The 19,583-nt window shown below is 43.2% G+C and overlaps 1 protein-coding gene across 1 annotated transcript; it reads left to right on the top strand.

Annotated features, from left to right (window-relative positions):
* The first annotated feature begins 1,619 nt into the window (after window positions 1-1,619).
* LOC115173579 (zinc fingers and homeoboxes protein 1) lies at window positions 1,620-10,569 on the top strand. Its single transcript, XM_029731804.1, has 3 exons — window positions 1,620-1,960; window positions 5,912-8,694; window positions 8,964-10,569. Exon 2 carries the CDS (start codon window positions 6,034-6,036, stop codon window positions 8,686-8,688), a length of 2,655 nt encoding a protein of 884 aa, XP_029587664.1. The 5' UTR covers window positions 1,620-1,960; window positions 5,912-6,033; the 3' UTR covers window positions 8,689-8,694; window positions 8,964-10,569.
* Window positions 10,570-19,583: the final 9,014 nt, after the last annotated feature.

Here is a 19,583-nt window from a genome sequence, read left to right on the forward strand (position 1 = left end):
CAAGTAATTATTTTCAACAATTGTTTACAGACAGATTATATCACTTATAATTCACTGTATCACAATTCCAGTGGGTCAGAAGTTTACATACATTAAGTTGACTGTGCTTTTAAACAGCTTGGAAAATTACAGAATGATGTTATGGCTTTAGAAGCTTTTGATAGGCTAATTGACATAATTTAAGTACATTGGAGATGTCCCTGTGGATGTATTTCAAGGCCTACCTTCAAATTCAGTGCCTCTTTGCTTGACATCATGGGAAAATCTAAAGAAATCAGCCAAAACCTCAAAACAATTGTAGACCTCCACAAGTCTGGTTCATCCTTGGGAGCAATTTCCAAACGCCTGAAGGTACCACGTTCATCTGTACAAACAGTAGTATGTAAGTATAAACACCATGGGACCACGCAGCCGTCATACCGCTCAGGAAGGAGAAGTGTTCTGTCTCCTAGAGATGAATGTACTTGGTGCGAAAAGTGCAAATCAATCCCAGAACAACAGCAAAGAACCTTGTGAAGATGCTGGAGGAAACCGGTACAAAAGTATCTATATCCACAGTAAAACGAGTCCTATATCCACATAACCTGAAAGGCCGCTCAGCAAGGAAGAAGTCACTGCTCCAAAACCTCCATAAAAAGGCCAGACTATGGTTTGCAACTGCACATGGGGACAAAGATTGTACTTTTTGGGTACTTCATGAGGATGGAAAACTATGTGGATATATTGAAGCAACATCTCAAGACATCAGTCAAGAAGTTAAAGCTTGGTCACAAATGGGTCTTCCAAATGGACAATGACCCCAAACATACTTCCAAAATTGGCGCAAAATGGCTTAAGGACAACAAAGTCAAGGTATTGGAGTGGCCATCACAAAGCCCTGACCTCAATCCTATAGAACATTTTTGGACAGAACTGAAAAGGCGTGTGCGAGCAAGGTCTACAAACCTGACTCAGTTACACCAGCTCTGTCAGGAGGAATGGGCCAAAATTCACCCAACTTATTGTGGGAAGCTTGTGGAAGGCTACCCAAAACGTTTGACCCAAGTTAAACAATTTAAAGGCAATGCTACCAAATACTAATTGAGTGTATGTAAACTTCTGACTCACTGGGAATGTGATGAAAGAAATAAAAGCTGAAATAATTCTCTACTATTATTCTGACATTTCACATTCTTAAAATAAAGTGGTGATCCTAACTGATTTAAGACAGGACATTTTTACAAGGATTAAATGTCAGGATTTGTGAAGAACTGAGTTTAAATGTATTTGGCTAAGGTGTATGTAAACTTCCGACTTCAACTGTAGCCTTGTGACTGTTATTTTATTGTTGCAGATTTAAGAAAGTGTTTAAGGGCTTGTAAGCATTTCACTGTAAAGTCTACACCTGTTGTATTTGGCATCTGACAAATACAATTTGATTTAATTGCATATTATTTACATCTATTTTTATGACTTTCTTTTACATTTCACATCAAAATTATGGCCTTTTAGGATAATTGAGAAGAAGTCAGTTCTTTCAAAGATTATTTATATAATGAGCCTCTTCCTCTCTGGTGGGTTTTTATTTTTTTCCATGCAGGAAGTCGCTTTACGATGACGTAATGACGTAAAATATTTGTCATGACGCTCTGGAAGAAAAAAATGACTCGTTTAGATTCGATGAACTATCGATGCCTACATCTAGGTCGGTTTTAATGCATGAAGAAACTAAACAAGGCGACGTTTTGTAGGCAAAAGGAAAGGGAGTGAAAAACCGAACGAATCTCGGCGCATTCACTATTCTGCTCTGAGTCTATGGTAACAACAGATGGACTCGTTGCGCCTGTGTGCCACTGCCGGAGTCGACAGTGCATTTGTTGGTGAGGGAACGACGGCAAAGGCGGAAGAAGGCGCATCAGCAGTCAGATTGGAAGCTAACTGGTTGTTGCAAGATGCTTGTAAACGACAGTTATCTGCACGGGTATGTAATAAAATGAACACCATGCGAAGTTAATCATACATTCACGTAATATCTGCCATTAATAAGATTTGACTACCATTTCCCACTTTTTGCAAAATACTCCCATCCCCCCAAAAAACAGCAAAATACCGTACACTCGTGACAGAGGCACAAGGGGACAACTAACATGAATATTCTTTACAGTGTAACTGACTGACAAGTTATTAAAAACACTGGTAGTTAGCAGACTAATGATACAGAAGTATTATCAATATTACATCGATTTAGGAATCAAATGTTTTCTACTGCAGTTTTCTCACATCCCTTTGCTTTGGGCTAGAATTCATACAGTATAAGCAGCCACATATTAAGCGTGTATTGTACTATTTAAAGACTTGCATCAATGTTCCGCGTGGAGTTTAGTCATGGCAGTGGAAACAATGTAACGACTTAATGTTTGCGTATTAGTGAAATTAAACTTGATATACATGTCCCACCACACCTACAACAATATGTTAAAGTACACTGAACAAAAATATAAACGCAACATGTAAAGTGCTGGTCCCCAGTTTCATGAGCTTAAATAAAAGATCCCAGAAATGTCAAATCAAACTTTACTTGTCACATGCGTTAAATACAACAAGTGTAGAGCTTACTGTGAAATGCTTGCTTACAAGCCCTTAACCAACAGTGCAGTTCAAGAAGAGTTAAGAAAATATTTACCAAATAAACTAAAGTAAAAAGTAACACAATAACATAACAATAACAAGGCTATATACAGGGGATACCGGTACCGAGTCAGTGTGCGGGGGTACAGGTTAGTTTAGGTAATTTGTACATGTAGGTAGTGGTGAAGTGACTATGACACCCCCCACTATTATCTATGCAATGTAAATAGTCCGGTGGCTATTTGATTAATTGTTCAGCACTCTTATGGCTTTGGGGTAGAAGCTTTAAGGAGCCTTTTGGTCCTAGACTTGGTGCTCTGGTACTGCTTGCGGTGCGGTAACAGAGAAAACAGTCTCTGACAATATTTATGGCCTTTCTTCTGACACCGCCTATTATATAGGTCCTGGATGGCAGGAAGCTTGGCCCCAGTGATGTACTGGGCCGTACGCACTACCCTCTGTAGCGCCTTACGGTCAGATGCCGAGCAGTTCCCATGCCAGGCGGTGATGCAACCAGTCAGGATGCTCTCGATGGTGCAGCTGTAGAACTTTTTGAGGATCTGGGGACCCATGCCAAATCTTTTCAGTCTCCTGAGGGGGAAAAGATTTGGTCGTGCCCTCTTCACGGCTGTCTTTGTGTTTGGACCATGATAGTTTGTTGGTGATGTGGACACTCTCGACCTGCTCCACTACAGCCCTGTCGATGTTAATGGGGGCCTGTTCGGCCCGCCTTTTCCTGTAGTCCACGATCAGCTCCTTTGTCTTGCTCACATTGAGGGAGAGGTTGTTGTCCTGGCACCACACTGCCAGTTCTCTGACCTCCTCCAGATAGGCTGTCTCATCGTTGTCGGTGATCAGGCCTACCACTTTTGTGTCGTCAGCAAACTTAATGATGGTGTTGGAGTCGTGTTTGGCCACACAGTCGCCAGTTGGTCCGTGTATGCTTTGAGTACACGTCCTGGTAATCTGTCTGGCCCCGCGGCTTTGTGAATGTTGACCTGTTTAAAGGTCTTGCTCACATTGGCTACCGAGAGCGTTATCACACAGTCATCCAGAACAGCTGGTGCTCTCGTTCACGCTTCAGTGTTGCTTGCCTCGAAGCGAGCGTAAAAGGCATTTAGTTCGTCTGGTAGGCTCGCGTCATTGGGCAGCTCACGCCTGGGTTTCCCTTTGTAGTCCGTAATAGTTTAAGCCCTGCCACATCCGACGAGCGTCAGAGCCGGTGTAGTAGGATTCAATCTTAATCCTGTATTGACGCTTTGCTTGTTTGATGTTTCGTCTGAGGGCATAGCTCGATGCGGATTTTGCCTGTAATCCATGGCTTCTGGTTGGGATATGCACGTACGGTCACTGTGGGGACCACGTTGTCGATGCACTTATTGATGAAGCTGATGACTGAGGAGGTATACTCCTCAATGCCATTAGATGAATCCCGGAATATATTCCAGTCTGTGCTAGCAAAACAGTCCTGTAGCTTAGCATCCGCGTCATCTGACCACTTCCGTATTGAGAGAGTCACTGGTACTTCCTGCTTTAGTTTTTTTTCTTGCTTTGCATGCTTCTCTGTGTGTGGAGTAAAGGTGGTCTAGAGTTTTTTTTTTTTCTCTATTTTCTTTTTTTTTCTTCTAGTTGTACATGTGACAATTGGTAAAACTGATTGAAGTTTGCCTGCATTAAAGTCCCCGGCAGCTGGATGAGCATTTTCTTGTTTGCTTATGACCTTATAGAGTTGGTTGACTGCGGTCTTAGTGCCAGTATCGGTCTGAGGTGGTAAATAGATTGCTACGAATAATACAGATGAGAACTCTCTTGGTAGATAGTGTGGTCTACAGCTTATCATAAGGTACTCTACCTCAGGCAAGCAATACCTCGAGACTTCTTTAATATTAGACATCGCACACCAGCTGTTATTGACAAAAAGACACACACCCCCACCCCTCGTCTTACCAGACATAGCTTCTTCTCTGTTCTGCCGGTGCATGGAAAATCACGCAAGCTCTATATTATCCGTGTCGTCGTTCAGCCACGACTCAGTGAAACATAAGATATTACAGTTTTTAATGTCCCTTTGGTAGGATAATTGTAATCGTAGGTCATCAATTTTATTTTCCAATGATTGCATGTTAGCAAGTAGAACGGATGGCAGTGGAAGTTTACTCGCTCGCCTACAGATTCTCAGAAGGCAGCCCGACCTGCGCCCTCTTTTCCTCCGTCTTTTCTTCACACAAATGACGGGGATTTGAGCCTGTTCCCGGGAAAGCAGTGTATCCTTCTCGTCAGACTCGTTAAAGGAAAAAGCTTCTTCCAGTTCGTGGTGAGTAATAGCTGTACTGATGTCCAGAAGTTATTTTCGGTCATAAGAGATGGTAGCAGCAACATTATATATAAAATACATTTAAAAAAAGTTACAAACGCCGCAATTTTTTGTTGTTGAAAAATAGCACAGTTGGTTAGGAGTATGTAAAATGTCAGCCATCCTCTTCGGCGCCATCTTATCACTCATCTTATCACTTTCCATACACACAAACTTATTTCTCTCAAATTTTGTTGCCAAATCTGTTTATATCACTGTTAGTGAGCATGTTATCCTTTGTCAAGATAATCCATCGACCTGACAGGTGTCATATCAAGAATCTGATTAAACAGCATTATCAATACACAGGTGCACCTTGTGCTGGGGGACTAAAAGGCCACTCTAAAATGTGCAGTTTTGTCACTCAACACAATGCCACAGATGTCTCAAGTTTTGAGGGAGCATGCAATTTGCATGCTGACTGTAGTAATGTCTACCAGAGCTGTTTCCAGATAATTTAATGTTAATTTCTCTACTGTAAGCCACCTCCAACGTCATTTTAGAGAATTTGTCAGTATGTCCAACCAGCATCACAACCACAGACCACGTGTAACCACGCCAGCCCATGACCTCCACATCCGGTTTCTTCACCTGTGGGATCATCAGAGGGGGAAGGGCAAGGGTGCTGAAGAGTATTTATGTTTGTAATAAAGCCATTTTGTGGGCAAATATTTTGCTGAGTTACTGTTCATATAAGGAAATCAGTCAATTTAAATAAATTAGGCCCTAATCTATGAATTTCACATGACTGGGCAGGGGCGCAGCCATGGGTGGGCCTGGGAGGGCATAGGCCCACCCACTTGGGAGCCAGGCCCAGCCAGAGAATGAGGTTTTACATACATTGCAGTAAAGGCCCCCCTCTACATTTTCCAGTAGATAGGCATTCATGTAAATTGTTTAGACCTTGAATTTCTCAATTATGTGCACATAATATGGTTCTATCTCTTGCAGGATTTAAGAATAAGCCAACATTCAAGTTTGAGCGCCTGAATGGAGCAACAAGACCTGAACCAAGATTTAGATTAAAACAATATATATATATATATTCAACACAAGCTCAGATAAGACGGATAATGGCGAGCAGAAGAAAATCAACAACGCCTTGCATGGTCCCTCCTGTTCAAATGGTGGATTCAGACCCTGACATGGAGGTCGTTAAAGAGGGAGACGGAGAGGCTGAGGAGGAGGCCGCTAACTGTCCTGTGGAAAACTCAACTGAAAGCATCCCGAATGAGGATGACTCACAGGCCATCGACCACTTCATTAAAACTATGGACTCGAGTACCGCAGAAGGAGGCTATGAGTGCAAGTACTGCAGCTTTCAGACCTCACAGCTCAATATGTTTACCTTGCATGTGGACACTGAGCACCCAAATATAGTTCTAAACTCATCTTATGTGTGTGTTGAATGTGACTTTCACACCAAGAGATATGATGCATTGTTGGAGCATAATGCACGCCACCACCCTGGAGAAGACAATTTCACCAGGACTATGGTGAAACGCAACAATCAAACCATCTTTGAGCAGAGAGTCAATGACTTGACCTTTGATGGCAGTTTTGTTAAGGTTGAGGAGGATGATGACACATCCTGTAAGGGTATTGCCTTAAGCAAAACGCCAATCATGAAGATCAAGAGTAGGGCGGAGGCCAAGAAGTTTACAGGGTCACACAAAATGGCAGATTACAGTGTCATTAAAGTGGAGAGTGATGGGGAGGAAGAGACGGAGGAGGTGGTCCCCCCACCTGTCACCCCCAATGTAGTGGCTGTGTCGACCCCTCTGACCATTCAACCTATTCAGCAAAGCATAATGGTCAACAGCCCAAACGTGCTCCAAATAAAGACCAGTAACTCTGCCACAATGCTCCCCCCAGGGACATTGGCCCAAGTTCTGTCTGCCTTACAGAATCAGCAGACCTCCCAGACCCAGCTCCTCATCCCGGTCAGTAGTATCCCCACATACAATGGGGCCATGGACAATAATGTCCTGCTGGTCAGCGCCTACAACAGGTTCCCATACCCATCTGTGTCAGAAATCATGGGTCTAGCAGCCCAAACCAAGTTCACAGAGGAGCAGATAAAGGTGTGGTTCTCTGCCCAGCGGCTGAAGCACGGTGTGAGCTGGACCCCGGAGGAGGTGGAGGAGGCCAGGAGGAAGAAGTTTAACGGCTCAGTGCAAGCGGTGCCACAGACCATCACTGTCATCCCAGCCAATTTTGCAACAGCTGCCAATGGCCTGCAGTCCATTTTTCAGACTTGTCAGATTGTAGGGCAACCAGGGATGGTTTTGACTCAGGTCGGGGGTGGTAACGCTGTCCCTGTGGCCTCACCCATCACGTTAGCTGTAGCTGGGATCCCCAACCCCAGAACCAGTGTCAGTAAGGTGCCAGAACCCTCCACCTCTGAGACCGCTTCTCCACTCAGTCCCGATTCCCTGGGAGCGCGACCTAAAAAATCCAAGGAGCAACTAGCAGAGCTGAAGGCCAGTTACCTGAGACGGCAGTTTGCCACTGAGGCAGAAATCTCTCGGTTGATGAAGGTCACTAACCTCACCAAAAGAGCAATAAAGAAGTGGTTCAGCGATACACGCTATAACCAACGCAACTCAAAGGACCACCACGGCGTTGCCTTAAATGACATTTCAGTCAGCGCCAACAGTAACGACGGCAGCAGCAGCACAGCCATTGTGATCGACTCCAGCGACGACGCCAGTGAATCCTCTCCGACAACCCAAGGGCCCATTTATGATCCACGAATCAAGTTCCGCCACGCCTTTCCTGACTTCACACCTCAGAAGTTCAAGGAAAAGACTCCGGAGCAGCTTCTGCTTTTGGAGGCCAGCTTCCAGAAGTCTGACACACCTAGCGATGAGGAGCTAAGTAGGCTTAGAATGGAAACTAAACTGACTAGGCGAGAGGTGGACGCCTGGTTCTCCGAGAGGAGAAAAATGCCAGTGGACTCTGATGGCACAGAGGAGCCGGAGAGTGAACGGATCAAAGCGCCTTCCTCTGGGCAAGAGGCTCAGACTCCACCCAGCGGCCGAAAGATAATGAAGAAAACCCCAGAGCAGCTCCACGTCCTGAAAAGCACCTTTGTTCGTACCCAGTGGCCCTCTGCTGAAGAGTACGACAAGATGGCAGAGGAGAGCGGGTTACCCAGAACCTACATTGTTAACTGGTTTGGAGACACCCGGTATGCCTGCAAGAACAGTAACCTGAAGTGGTACTACTTGTACCAGAGTGGAAAAGTTAATGAGGCAATGAACGGAGGTGAACTTAAGAAGAAGCCACGGAAACGCTTTCGAGGTTGGTCCAGGAGGACGAGGCGGCCATACCCCTGCAAACAAACAACCCCTGCCATCAAAGTCAAGACGGGTAAAGAGATTTTAAAGGAGCACTACCTCAAGCATAAGGTCTTAAATGAGAAAGATTTGGATGAACTGGTGGCCAAGTCCAGTATGAGCTATGAGCAGGTGCGGGACTGGTTTGCGGAGATCAGCAGGAGGGAAGAGAAAGGCCTTGACCCTTTCAGTGATGGTGAAGAGGAGACACATGGCGACAGTGAGGCAGAGATGGAAGTGAAAGAGCAAGGGGATGTCGTCACTGATGAAAAAAACGATAACAAAGATGATGAAAATAACAATGATGAAGTTGAAAATAATGACAATGAAACCACGGAAGAGCCTCAATGTATCAAGCAATCACAGCCGGAGTCAGAGGATCAGTGATTAAAGGTGAGTGATGATGAAAAGGGTGGGTAGAATGAGCTCATGCATGAAATCATTTTATAATTGTAAAGGCATTCATTCCTTGTGTGTCCTGGATGCTTCTTTTTTTAACATAGCAATTTTTTCCCCCTCTGAATTTAATTAAATTAGCCTAATACAAATGCAATTACCTTTTTTACCTTGATTTCCTCTTTATACAGTCAATGAGGAAATTTGAACATTAAGTAGAAGAAAATCTCATGTTTTCTCATTTGTGACGTGTTTTGCTCCCACAGAATTCACATTGTTTGCCTACAGAAGAGATGAAAAACACAGGTGAAATGTACTAAGTGTTTGTGTTATACTGCATGGACCAACCAGACACAAAGAAACAAGAGAAGGTGTATGATGCCAAATAATTTTAGCAAGGAATAATAGATACATACAGTATGTTTTACCTTTGTTTAAAATACTATTTGGTCTTTTGGGACATTTTAGTCATTTGACCTTGCTATCTTTACTAAATCCAAGACATGTCAATGAGGTTAAACCTCACCTTTTTCTTGTAGGTTATGTGATAACATTGAACCGTTTTTTTAAATCGTGAAATTGTGTCAAGGTTCAAGGGAATTTCCCCATGTATTTTCTTTGATGTACTGACAAAACGGTTTTTAAAACCTCACAGATTTGTGAATATTACTTAAATCAGTGCCATCTGTTTTTGGGTTATGTTTTAAATGGAACCAGTGCTTTAGTTCTACAAAACTGTTTTTATATGTATTCAAGTTCTTTGTTAGTCTTAAATTACGAAATATGGAGTAAGCTTGGTTAATATTATGCTCAGTTTCTTGGGGTGTTTTTTTTTTTTTTTGTATGTTGGCTTTCCAAATGAAAAAGGCATGTGTGCTGTAATTCAGGACTTAGTAAACATTACCTCAGTCTTTTAAGCTATGAGTTGAAGAAAGTGACTGTTCATTTTAGATGCGTTATAAAAATACACATGAAACATCTTCATTCACAATTTGCTTCAGATGGCAGTTTTTTCTAAAGTAACTAACTTGTCCTTTCCCCCCCAAAATTACGGGTTAAAATCTTTCAGGTGTACAATGACAATATATATAGGGTGAAGTTACCACAAGCACTTGGTATGGTTCCTTTATAATCGAGAGCCAATTTTACTTTAGTTACATTTTTTTAACTTTTTTTCCTCAGCTTATCTTCAAGGACTATGCTAAAAATCTGGATGTACAGGTTATATGCAACTGTACATCAAATAACAATCAATTGAGGGGGATGGTGAATTGTAAATTATTGTTTTGGTTCTCTGTTTTCAGTAGACAGGGAACCTTAGTACAGAATTTATATGATAAGCCTTTTGCCATCCTTAATTGCTGTAATAATTGACAAGTATGATTAGTCTATTTATTATATCTTACTTTCATGAATATTTTTTATCCGAAGCTAAAATAAACTTTGTCAAGAAATGTATTTAGTTTCAGACCAGTGGTTTTGCAGGGAAGAAACAGATTTTCAGTAGTCAATGTCAAGCTATAGGAAAACTGCAACTAACTGTAAGCCATTGAGATCAACTAAAATACTAAATGTATTATTTGTTTTACAGTCAGACAATACATTTGTGTGTGACATGCTTGTATTTAGAAGTGTGGACAACACTGCACCCTGATTTTTGACTTTTGTGCAATTATTGTTCTATCTACTACAAACTCAACTTGAGTTTTGATGCATTTGCGTTCCACAATTTGTCATAACTGGCATGCCATTTCAGAGGTATTTTAATATAGACATCTACGCAGCAAAACATACTTGAGGGAAATATGATTTTAATAAGATATTGGATGTCATTATTTGAACCTTACATCATTAAATGGCAATACTTGTCAATCCAGTTGTATTTATACCACCTGATAGGTTTATTAAGAACGAGCCATGCTGAGGTAGGTTTATTAAGAACGAGCCATGCTGAGGTAGGTTTATTAAGAACGAGCCATGCTGAGGTAGGTTTATTAAGAACGAGCCATGCTGAGGTAGGTTTATTAAGAACGAGCCATGCTGAGGTATACTTTTATGGTTCAGATTCTTCTGGTATGGCTGTCTTTTTATTCCAGGAGGTGGAGCTATTTGCAATGTTATTGTTTTTCTAAACCAACTTTGAATAAGGTAAGCCAGAGTGGGGTGATATAACATTTCAAGTACCGTTTTGACTATACTTGAAATTGTCACCTGTCCTACCAGTGTTACAATGATGGACATAGTGTAGGGGACTGGCTTGGTAGAACTAGTCACCTTTGCGGTCTACCTATATTATCTTCATATAATTAGTTATATTATCGCTTCACACATTAACAAGTCCAGTGTCATTTCACTGGAGATGCATTTACCCAAAGAGAAATGTCCTGTTGTGCTGAAATGCCCCACAAAAATGTGTTGGCAGGCTGAAAATCCCCACTAAGATTTATTGCCTTGCTCAATGGGAGACTGCTTGATATTTGGCCATCGAAGAGTTAATGTTAAAGAGAACCGGCCAAATCAAGGGTGTGACCAGCTGTGGGCTTCCATCCTAATCAGAGAGGGGAGGAAGAGGGAGCGAGGGGAAATAATTAGATATGGAAGAAAGTTAAATAAATGGTGTCAGCGACCAGCAATGAGAGGTAGAATACATACCCATTCTCTGCTGACCCAGATATGCATACCCAGGCAGTGCTATGTAAACACGCATGGCGGTACAGATGAGCATGTGTTAATGCTGTACGCTCTCGTCTTGGCAGCAGTGGCATCTGTGCCAGCCGCAGCCACTGCTTTTCCCCCAGCGATTACGCAGCAGAGGGCGAACGAGGAGAGAGCAACCCAGTCTCTGGTGCTCACTGGGTCATGTTAAGGACGACTCTCCCCGTCTCCCCGCCCTCCCCCACGTATCTGCTGCTGCAGCCTGAGGTCCCTGAGCACTGCGTCGGCCTACATATCAAATGCCTGGCTGCCTGCTCCCATGTTGCGACACGCTGCAAATAAAGCATTCCCAACGTCTGTCGCACGACGGTCTACAGTGCAAACCATTTTTTAATCCAGTTAATCCCCAATAACCCCACCTGGGATAATGCCCCCACATGACTATGTAGCCTATATGGGACGAATAGAGAACACAGAGTTCTTTACTGGGCTGAACCAACCCACAACGTGATCGACTGCTTTGATGCAGCTATGGCAGTGTCCAGAGATGCGCCTCCCCTGAACTTGTCCTTACAATACCCTGACTCACAAGGCAAAGGGGATTGATGCTGTATAGCTGTTGACAGATATACCATTAGGCCACCATCTCTAGACTCCCGAACGGTTCAGTCCACGCATGCCACCCATCACACCGAATCCAGTCTGTCGTCTCATATTTGCCTTTGTGTTCCGAGTTTGAAACTGGGATATGATCCAGGGTAGAGTGAACAGAGGTCTGTTCTCAATGTACTGCACAGCACTGTTGAACCCAGCCTAAAAATCCTGGGCTGAAGACCCCATAGCTGGATCTCTGTGTCTGAAAAGGGGGCTGTTACACAATTGTATGAGGGCATTGAAATCTGAAGTATACAAAGAATGTATTCAAACAGTGTGCTATTTTTCGGTCAACATGTTCTGTTTAAAATCCCATTTGCCATCTGGTGGCTGAGGGACATTGTTTTCGGCTGTATCAGTTCATTACCTGAATAATGTTACATAGCGATCCCATTCATATCTGTAGGAGACCAAAATTAAGCTGAATTAATTTAGTTTTTAAACGGAACAGAGCATCCCATCAATGTACCGCAGTGGAACGGTATTGAAAATGACTTGGCTGAAGGAGTAATGTGTTGCTACTACAGCGACTGTAGTACAATGCTGTAATGGTATTGTGACTCTTGCACAAGCTTTACAGTTGGTCACAGGAAGCAGATGATCTTTTCACTTCACCATCTTCCGTTTGGGACATCTCTTATGGTTCCACTGGTCTCAAATAGTTCCAATATCAAGAATAAATAGACAAATCAAATAAAGAATCCTGACCACAGGAGTGACCCAATTTCAAGCTCACGTCTAGCATTAACTTTGTCTTCTCTCTGCTCACAGCCTACGTCATTATTACTGAGGGACTGACATCTATGCATGTATTCATTGTCCCAGTGATACAATCCAATAATATAGATGTTCATATGCTGAACATGATATGTCCTGAATAGATTGTGTTGCCTCTGACGTGTTCCTTCAGTGCATACAATCCAATAACATACAATTATGGCAAAGTTCCTCTTGGGGTTAGAGAAGTGTCACCCCCTAACCCTGGTTCCAGTAGTCCGCGCTGCGTTGTTACCAGTTCACGTTCATCTGCCTGGCGTTTTGTATTGTGTCAGCGAGGTACTTTTCCGATCGTACCAAGTCCCCACACAGTGTGCCGGTTTATCTAGGTCACAGCTGACATGAAACTGTGTCGTGGGTACAGACATTTTAATCACGCCCGCTCTAACCGATCCTTCAATGCCACAGTTTTAATAAACCATTCCCAGACGTTTTGAACAATGTTGTGTGTGTCCTCTCTCCCCCCCCTTAGTTTTCATGTCAATGCATTTGCTGCACTGCCACAGATAGTAAAGCCTGATTTCAAGCTGGTTACATCAACTCTCAATTCAGGCTCTGCAAATGTCATTGGTCGTCAAAGAGAATGCAGTGTCCTCAAAGTGCCGCTGACATTCTCCTGTGCAGTTTCCTCCTGTGGTGCATCCGTGTCTATGGAGGTCAAGTTAACAGTATTTTTTTTTTTAAATCTCAGTTTGATCAGTCACCAATCCCCAAGGTTTTCTTTGACGTAGATTGTATCTGACCTTGTTCCTGACTTCATAGACCTGACAAATACAAATCTCAGATCAATGAAAATATCTAAATGTATGCTTTCAGCAAATCACACAACTGTGTCTGTGACTTCTGAAAAATGGACCAGGAAATCTGTTCCATATAAAATGACTATATGCCACTGGTATGATCCTTCATCTGTCTTCTCTATTAAAGAAAATATCCCCTAATGTTGATGATGGACTGAGTTAGTTATTAGCATCACTAGCCTTCTTCTACCAGGTGATGCATGCACCCTCACTCACACAAGCTATCACACACACACCTCATACTCACTCAAAATGGTGGCCGGCAAGTTCGGCATGGCGGCAGCTGCAATATAGATGAAAGAACTGTAAATTCTCAGCAACTTCTCAGTCATGCCGACACTTTTGATGGTATCCAACACTTCGGGTTTGGAAGGAATGTTTTATACCAAACTTTCATAGCACCTTGGCACAAACCAAAACGAAAGCCAGCCTGAAATCTCAAAGGAATGGTGATCTTACTCTATGCCTTCTCTTATCAGGTGATATCCATCAATGCCCTAGACCTCAGTTAATCACCAACACAATCAAATGGCCTATGCACCCATGTTCCTCCTGCGAACGTTGGATTAAGAGTAAAAGCAAAGGTCTGGTATGTTTGGAATGCGTGCAGTGGATTCATCTAAAATGCAGTGAACCTAGCTTTGGGCAAGGGGTCAATGAAACTTACGTTTGCTGTATGTGTGCTGTACCCGCTGGGTGTGTGAGCATTGAAGGTGGAGTGGGACCAGAGGATTTACCTAGGGCGGAGAGTGCTTCAGTGTCTTTAGATATTTTTTTCAGATGTTACTATGGAATACTGAAGTATAATTACAAGCAATTCATAAGTGTCAAAGGCTTTTATTGACAATTACATAAAGTTGATGCAAAGAGTCAATATTTTCAGTGTTGATCCTTCTTTTTCAAGACCTCTGCAATCTGCCCTGGCATGCTGTCAATTAACTTCTGGGCCACATCCTGACTGATGGCAGCCCATTCTTGCATAATCAATGCTTGGAGTTTGTCAGAATTTGGGGTTTTTGTTTGTCCACCCGCCTCTTGAGGATTGACCACAAGTTCTCAATGGGATTAAGGTCCGGGGAGTTTCCTGCCATGGACCCAAAATATTGATGTTTTGTTCCCCGAGCCACTTAGTTATCACTTTTGCCTTATGGCAAGGTGCTCCATCATGCTGGAAAAGGCATTGTTCGTCACCAAATTGTTCCTGGATGGTTGGGAGAAGTTGCTCTCGGAGGATGTGTTGGTACCATTCTTTATTCATGGCTGTGTTCTTAGGCAAAATCGTGAGTGAGCCCACTCCCTTGGCTGAGAAGCAACCCCACACATGAATGGTCTCAGGATGCTTTACTGTTGGCATGACACAGGACTGATGGTAGCGCTCACCTTGTCTTCTCCGGACAAGATTTTTTCCCGATGCCCCAAACAATCGGAAAGGGGATTCATCAGAGAAAATGACTTTACCCCAGTTCTCAGCAGTCCAATCCCTGTACCTTTTGCAGAATATTAGTCTGTCCCTGATGTTTTTCCTGGAGAGAAGTGACTTCTTTGCTGCCCTTCTTGACACCAGGCCATCCTCCAAAAGTCTTCACCTCACTGTGCATGCAGATGCACTCACACCTGCCTGCTGCCATTCCTGAGCAAGCTCTGTACTGGTGGTGCCCAGATCCCGCAGCTGAATCAACTTTAGGAGACGGTCTTGACGCTTGCTGGACTTTCTTGGGCGCCCTGAAGCTTTCTTCACAACAATTGAACCGCTCTCCTTGAAGTTCTTGATGATCCGATAAATGGTTGATTTAGGTGCAGTCTTACTGGCAGCAATATCCTTGCCTGTGAAGCCCTTTTTGTGCAAAGCAATGATGACGGCACGTGCTTCCTTGCAGGTAACCATGGTTGACAGAGGAAGAACAATGATTCCAAGCACCACCCTCGTTTTGAAGCTTCCAGTCTGTTATTCGAACTCAATCAGCATGGCAGAGTGATCTCCAGCCTTGTCCTCGTCAACACTCACACCTGTTTTAACAAGAGAGTCACTGACATGATGTCAGCTGGTCCTTTTGTGGCAGGGCTGAAATGCAGTGGAAATGTTTTTTGGGGGGATTCAGTTCATTTGCATGGCAAAGAGGGACTTTTGCAATTAATTGCAATTCATCTGATCACTCTTCATAACATTCTGGAGTATATGCAAATTGCCATCATACAAACTGAGGCAGCAGACCTTGTGAAAATGTATATTTGTGTCATTCTCAAAACTTTTGGCCACGACTGTACTATCGAAGATCGATGAGATACGCCTGTTGGCTCGCAAATCAGAGGTGGGTGTCTTACGTTTTACAAAGACATGGTTGGATTAATCTGTTTGTGACTCAAAAATTGAGATAGTAAGGATTGGAATCGGAAAGGTGGAGGGGATATGTGCATTTGTTAGATCGGACATTGCTTATAACGTCAAATCGGATTTAAGCGTTGATCTGGAGATTGTCTGGCCGCCCAATCAGAATGCATTCCATGAAGGTCTCAAACTTGTGTTGTCAAACTGTAATGATTCTCTGCTGAAGGAAATAATTTTGTTAGGGGATTTCAATACTGATGTCTGCATAAAGGACTGAACATCAGGGGGAGATGGAATATGAAAAAGCAGAGGATGCCAATGAATTCAACTCTTTTTTTCTTTAACTTATTTTGCCAGCAAGCTGCCTGCCACCTGTTCTGGTTTGTATGGAAACGACCAAGTCCAGAAGTATTATGAGTAAGGGGTTCAGCCAAACTCTTTTCCTTTTGCAAAGGTAGCAACAGACAAAATAGCCAGTATGCTAGCAGAGCTTAAATGCTCCAAAGCCACAGGCCTGGATAATATTCCTGCAAGGTATCTTATAGATTCTGCTGAGCAAATTGCCCCTTGTATTACGCATATTGTTAATCTCTCTCTTGAACAAGGCATCTTTCCCAGGGACATGAAACACACTAAAGTTATACCTCTGTATAAGAAGGCAATACATTCTGATCCTGGTAATTATAGGCCTGTCTCTATCCTCAGTATAACATCAAAGATACTGGAGAGAGTTGTACATGAGCAAATGTATAATTATGTCAACAAACAAAAGTCTAATGTATGATTTTCAGGTTTTAGAAAAATGTATGTATACTTTACTTCACTAGGAAATAGATTGATGAGGGATATCTCTGTGGAATGGTACTGCTTGACCTACAGAAGGCATTTGATACAGTTAACCACTGTATCCTAATCTCCAAACTGGAGGTCACTGGGGTTAGACCGTATTCCTCTAGGCTGGGTAAAGTCCTATTTATCAGGTAGGGAGTAAGTAGTAGAGGTTAATGGTTCACTGTCTCAGGCAAATCCAGTGAGCTGTGGCGTTCCGCAGGGGAGCGTGCTTGGGCCTCTACTGTTTTTACTTTATATTAAAGATATGAAAGATGCTTGTTCTTGCCATCTTCCTTTATGCGGATAACTCTACACTTCTGGTGTCTCACAAAAGTAAAACTATGTTGGAGAGCATATTTAGCACAGAGCTTACTAACATTAGCAAATGGCTTGGAGATAAGCTTTCTCTGCACTTAGGGAAAACTGAGGCAATTATTTTGGGATCCAGACCTAAATCGAGTGGGTCCTCTAAAATCAGAGTGGAGTTAGGTTTTAGTAGTCAGCACCTCACCCCCTATGTTAGCTACCTGGGATGCATCCTTGATGGAAGCTTGGGAGGTGTGAGCATGGCCACTGGTTAATGCTAGGACTACGTTTTTGGCCAGAAAGCCCAAGCTGCTTGATAAGGACTTGAAAGTGCTAGCTCATTCAATGCCATTTTGACTACGCTAGTACTTCCTGGTTTGGGGGCTTATCCAAGCTTATGAAGGGGAAGCTCCAGATAGCCCAGAATAAGCTGATCAGGGTAGTATTGAAGGTGAGTCCACGTACTCACATATGCAGGAGCTGCTTTCAGGAACTCAGCTGGCTGCCTGTTGAGGCTAGGGTGTCCCAGATTAGACCGGGTTTGGTTTACAGTAGTATTTATGGTTCTGTGCCCAGATATCAAACTGATTAATTTCCCTGTATTAGGGATGTACACAATCACAGCACCAGATCAGGTGTTGCTAATGTGTGCTTATACAGGTTCAGGAGTAATGATGGGAAAGGTACTTTCTTGTATTCCGGAGCCCAGAGTGGAATGAGTTGCCTCTGCCCATAAAAACAACATCCTCTCTGGGAAGCTTTAAAAATAAAGCATTCTGATCCCATATGAGTGGCCCCTATGATGATGTAACTGCAATGATGAGATAGATGTTCTTCTCCTTTGTTTTTTGTTTTATTATCGAGCTGTCATACTGTGTTCAACCGTGTTCGATCTTGCCTAGCCATCTTGTCTCAAAAGGACCACAATGGAAATAAGTCCGACTTTGTGTGTTATCCTCAATGATTTACCTCATGTGCATGTATGGCTTTTTCAAGTTTTGTGTGTGCTTGTTTATAAAAATGGTCAAATTAATAAACTAAACTAGTCCATCATACACATTCATACCCTTATCTTTCACTTTCAGATGTAGGACCAAAACATTACGATACGTGTTTAAGTATCAATCCATCCAGTTGTTTGGGACACGATGAGGGAGCACCTGCTCAGCTTCCTAATGGTTTGAGTGGACATGGGCGGCAGCGCCTTTCTCTTGACGCCGGAGTTTCTGTGAGCTTATAATCACTTCCTCCTATTAAGCACTCCGCATTGTTGGCCGACCTTGGCTCAGAGGCCCAACAGCGAGGGGCCTGGAGGGGTATCTGATTTCTCTTCCGCCTGGACCATTATTCCTGTGCCTCAGTCCCTTAAAATTCAACCATCTCTTTATCGAAAGCTGAAACATAGGCCTGCAGGTATCGCGGCGGGTTGTGCAGGGCAGGCCACGCCACCTTCTTGTTGATATTGTGGCAAAATAACAAGTGAAGCACGAGCAACGCCATTTAAATCTCCGGTTGTTCTCAACAATGTTGGCTGCTTCTGTTAAGACTCAAATTTAATCTCCATTGTGCATCTTACCTGTGTTGCTCTGACCACTAATATCCCAGCAGACAGAGCCTCAGGACCTCTAACCAATATTAGATGTACCCCAGCGGAACTAAGTGGGAAGTAACAGAACTCCAGCTCTGTTGTCTGATGGTCTCGAGTCAATGGTGGTGGAATTGAACAAGGTGCACAAACCCCTCCAGTGATGCTTGTCATTTCTTTTGCAGGATGGTAAGCTGAAGGGTCACCTTTTTCCTCCTGCTTTTGCTGATGACATGCAGAAACAACCCCAATGGCTGAAGCTGTATTTGGGCTTTAAACACTTTAAACTAAGGATTTGCCAACTTCATGTTAATTAATGACGCTTGAATTCAGCTTAAGAGCTGAGGGATGGACAGTGCCCTCATAGTGTACGGCTTGCTGCATTGGTACTCAGACAATTTGTGGTGTCAACATTTGAATACTATAAAACAGGAGGCTTGCGCTTTGCCTAAATGAATTTACTGGCGCATCGGGTTCTGTTGGTGGGCCCATGGCGAGTCAGCCCGGAGTGATTAGCCCTGTCCTGTACCATTCAAATCTCGAGGTAAACCTTTTAAGACACATTACATCTGCCAAGAGCAGAGGAGAGAATGCCAAGCCAGTGCCCTCTGTGTCCCATTACAGCTGTTACTCTACTCTCTAAGCCCCTACTAGACTTTAAAATAAGGTTGGTACAGTAGATGGTGAACTGACATCCCAAAATGAATTGTTAAAATTGGCCTTCGCCATCAGGAAGTGGAGGATTTCCAGGAGGTGAGACACCATTATATTGGATGCCCAAAAAATGTTTTCCTCAGAAGTGGAGGGCAAAGGCCAGAAATCACATTACTGCCCGATGGTGGCACAGGATTGAAAGCTGTGCTGAGTTATATGCATCATTGTAGAGTAAAGGCTGAATAGTCCCCTCTCGTGCCATGACATTGGTGAAGTGGTCCGTTTAGAGAAGCAATCT

The sequence above is a fragment of the Salmo trutta genome, chromosome 34 (genome assembly GCF_901001165.1).
Source record: "Salmo trutta chromosome 34, fSalTru1.1, whole genome shotgun sequence".
Taxonomy (NCBI): domain Eukaryota; kingdom Metazoa; phylum Chordata; class Actinopteri; order Salmoniformes; family Salmonidae; genus Salmo; species Salmo trutta.

Bases quoted from the DNA above. Each gene is read 5' to 3' on its own strand.
- LOC115173579 (XM_029731804.1), top strand. From the start codon at position 6,034: ATGGCGAGCAGAAGAAAATCAACAACGCCTTGCATGGTCCCTCCTGTT.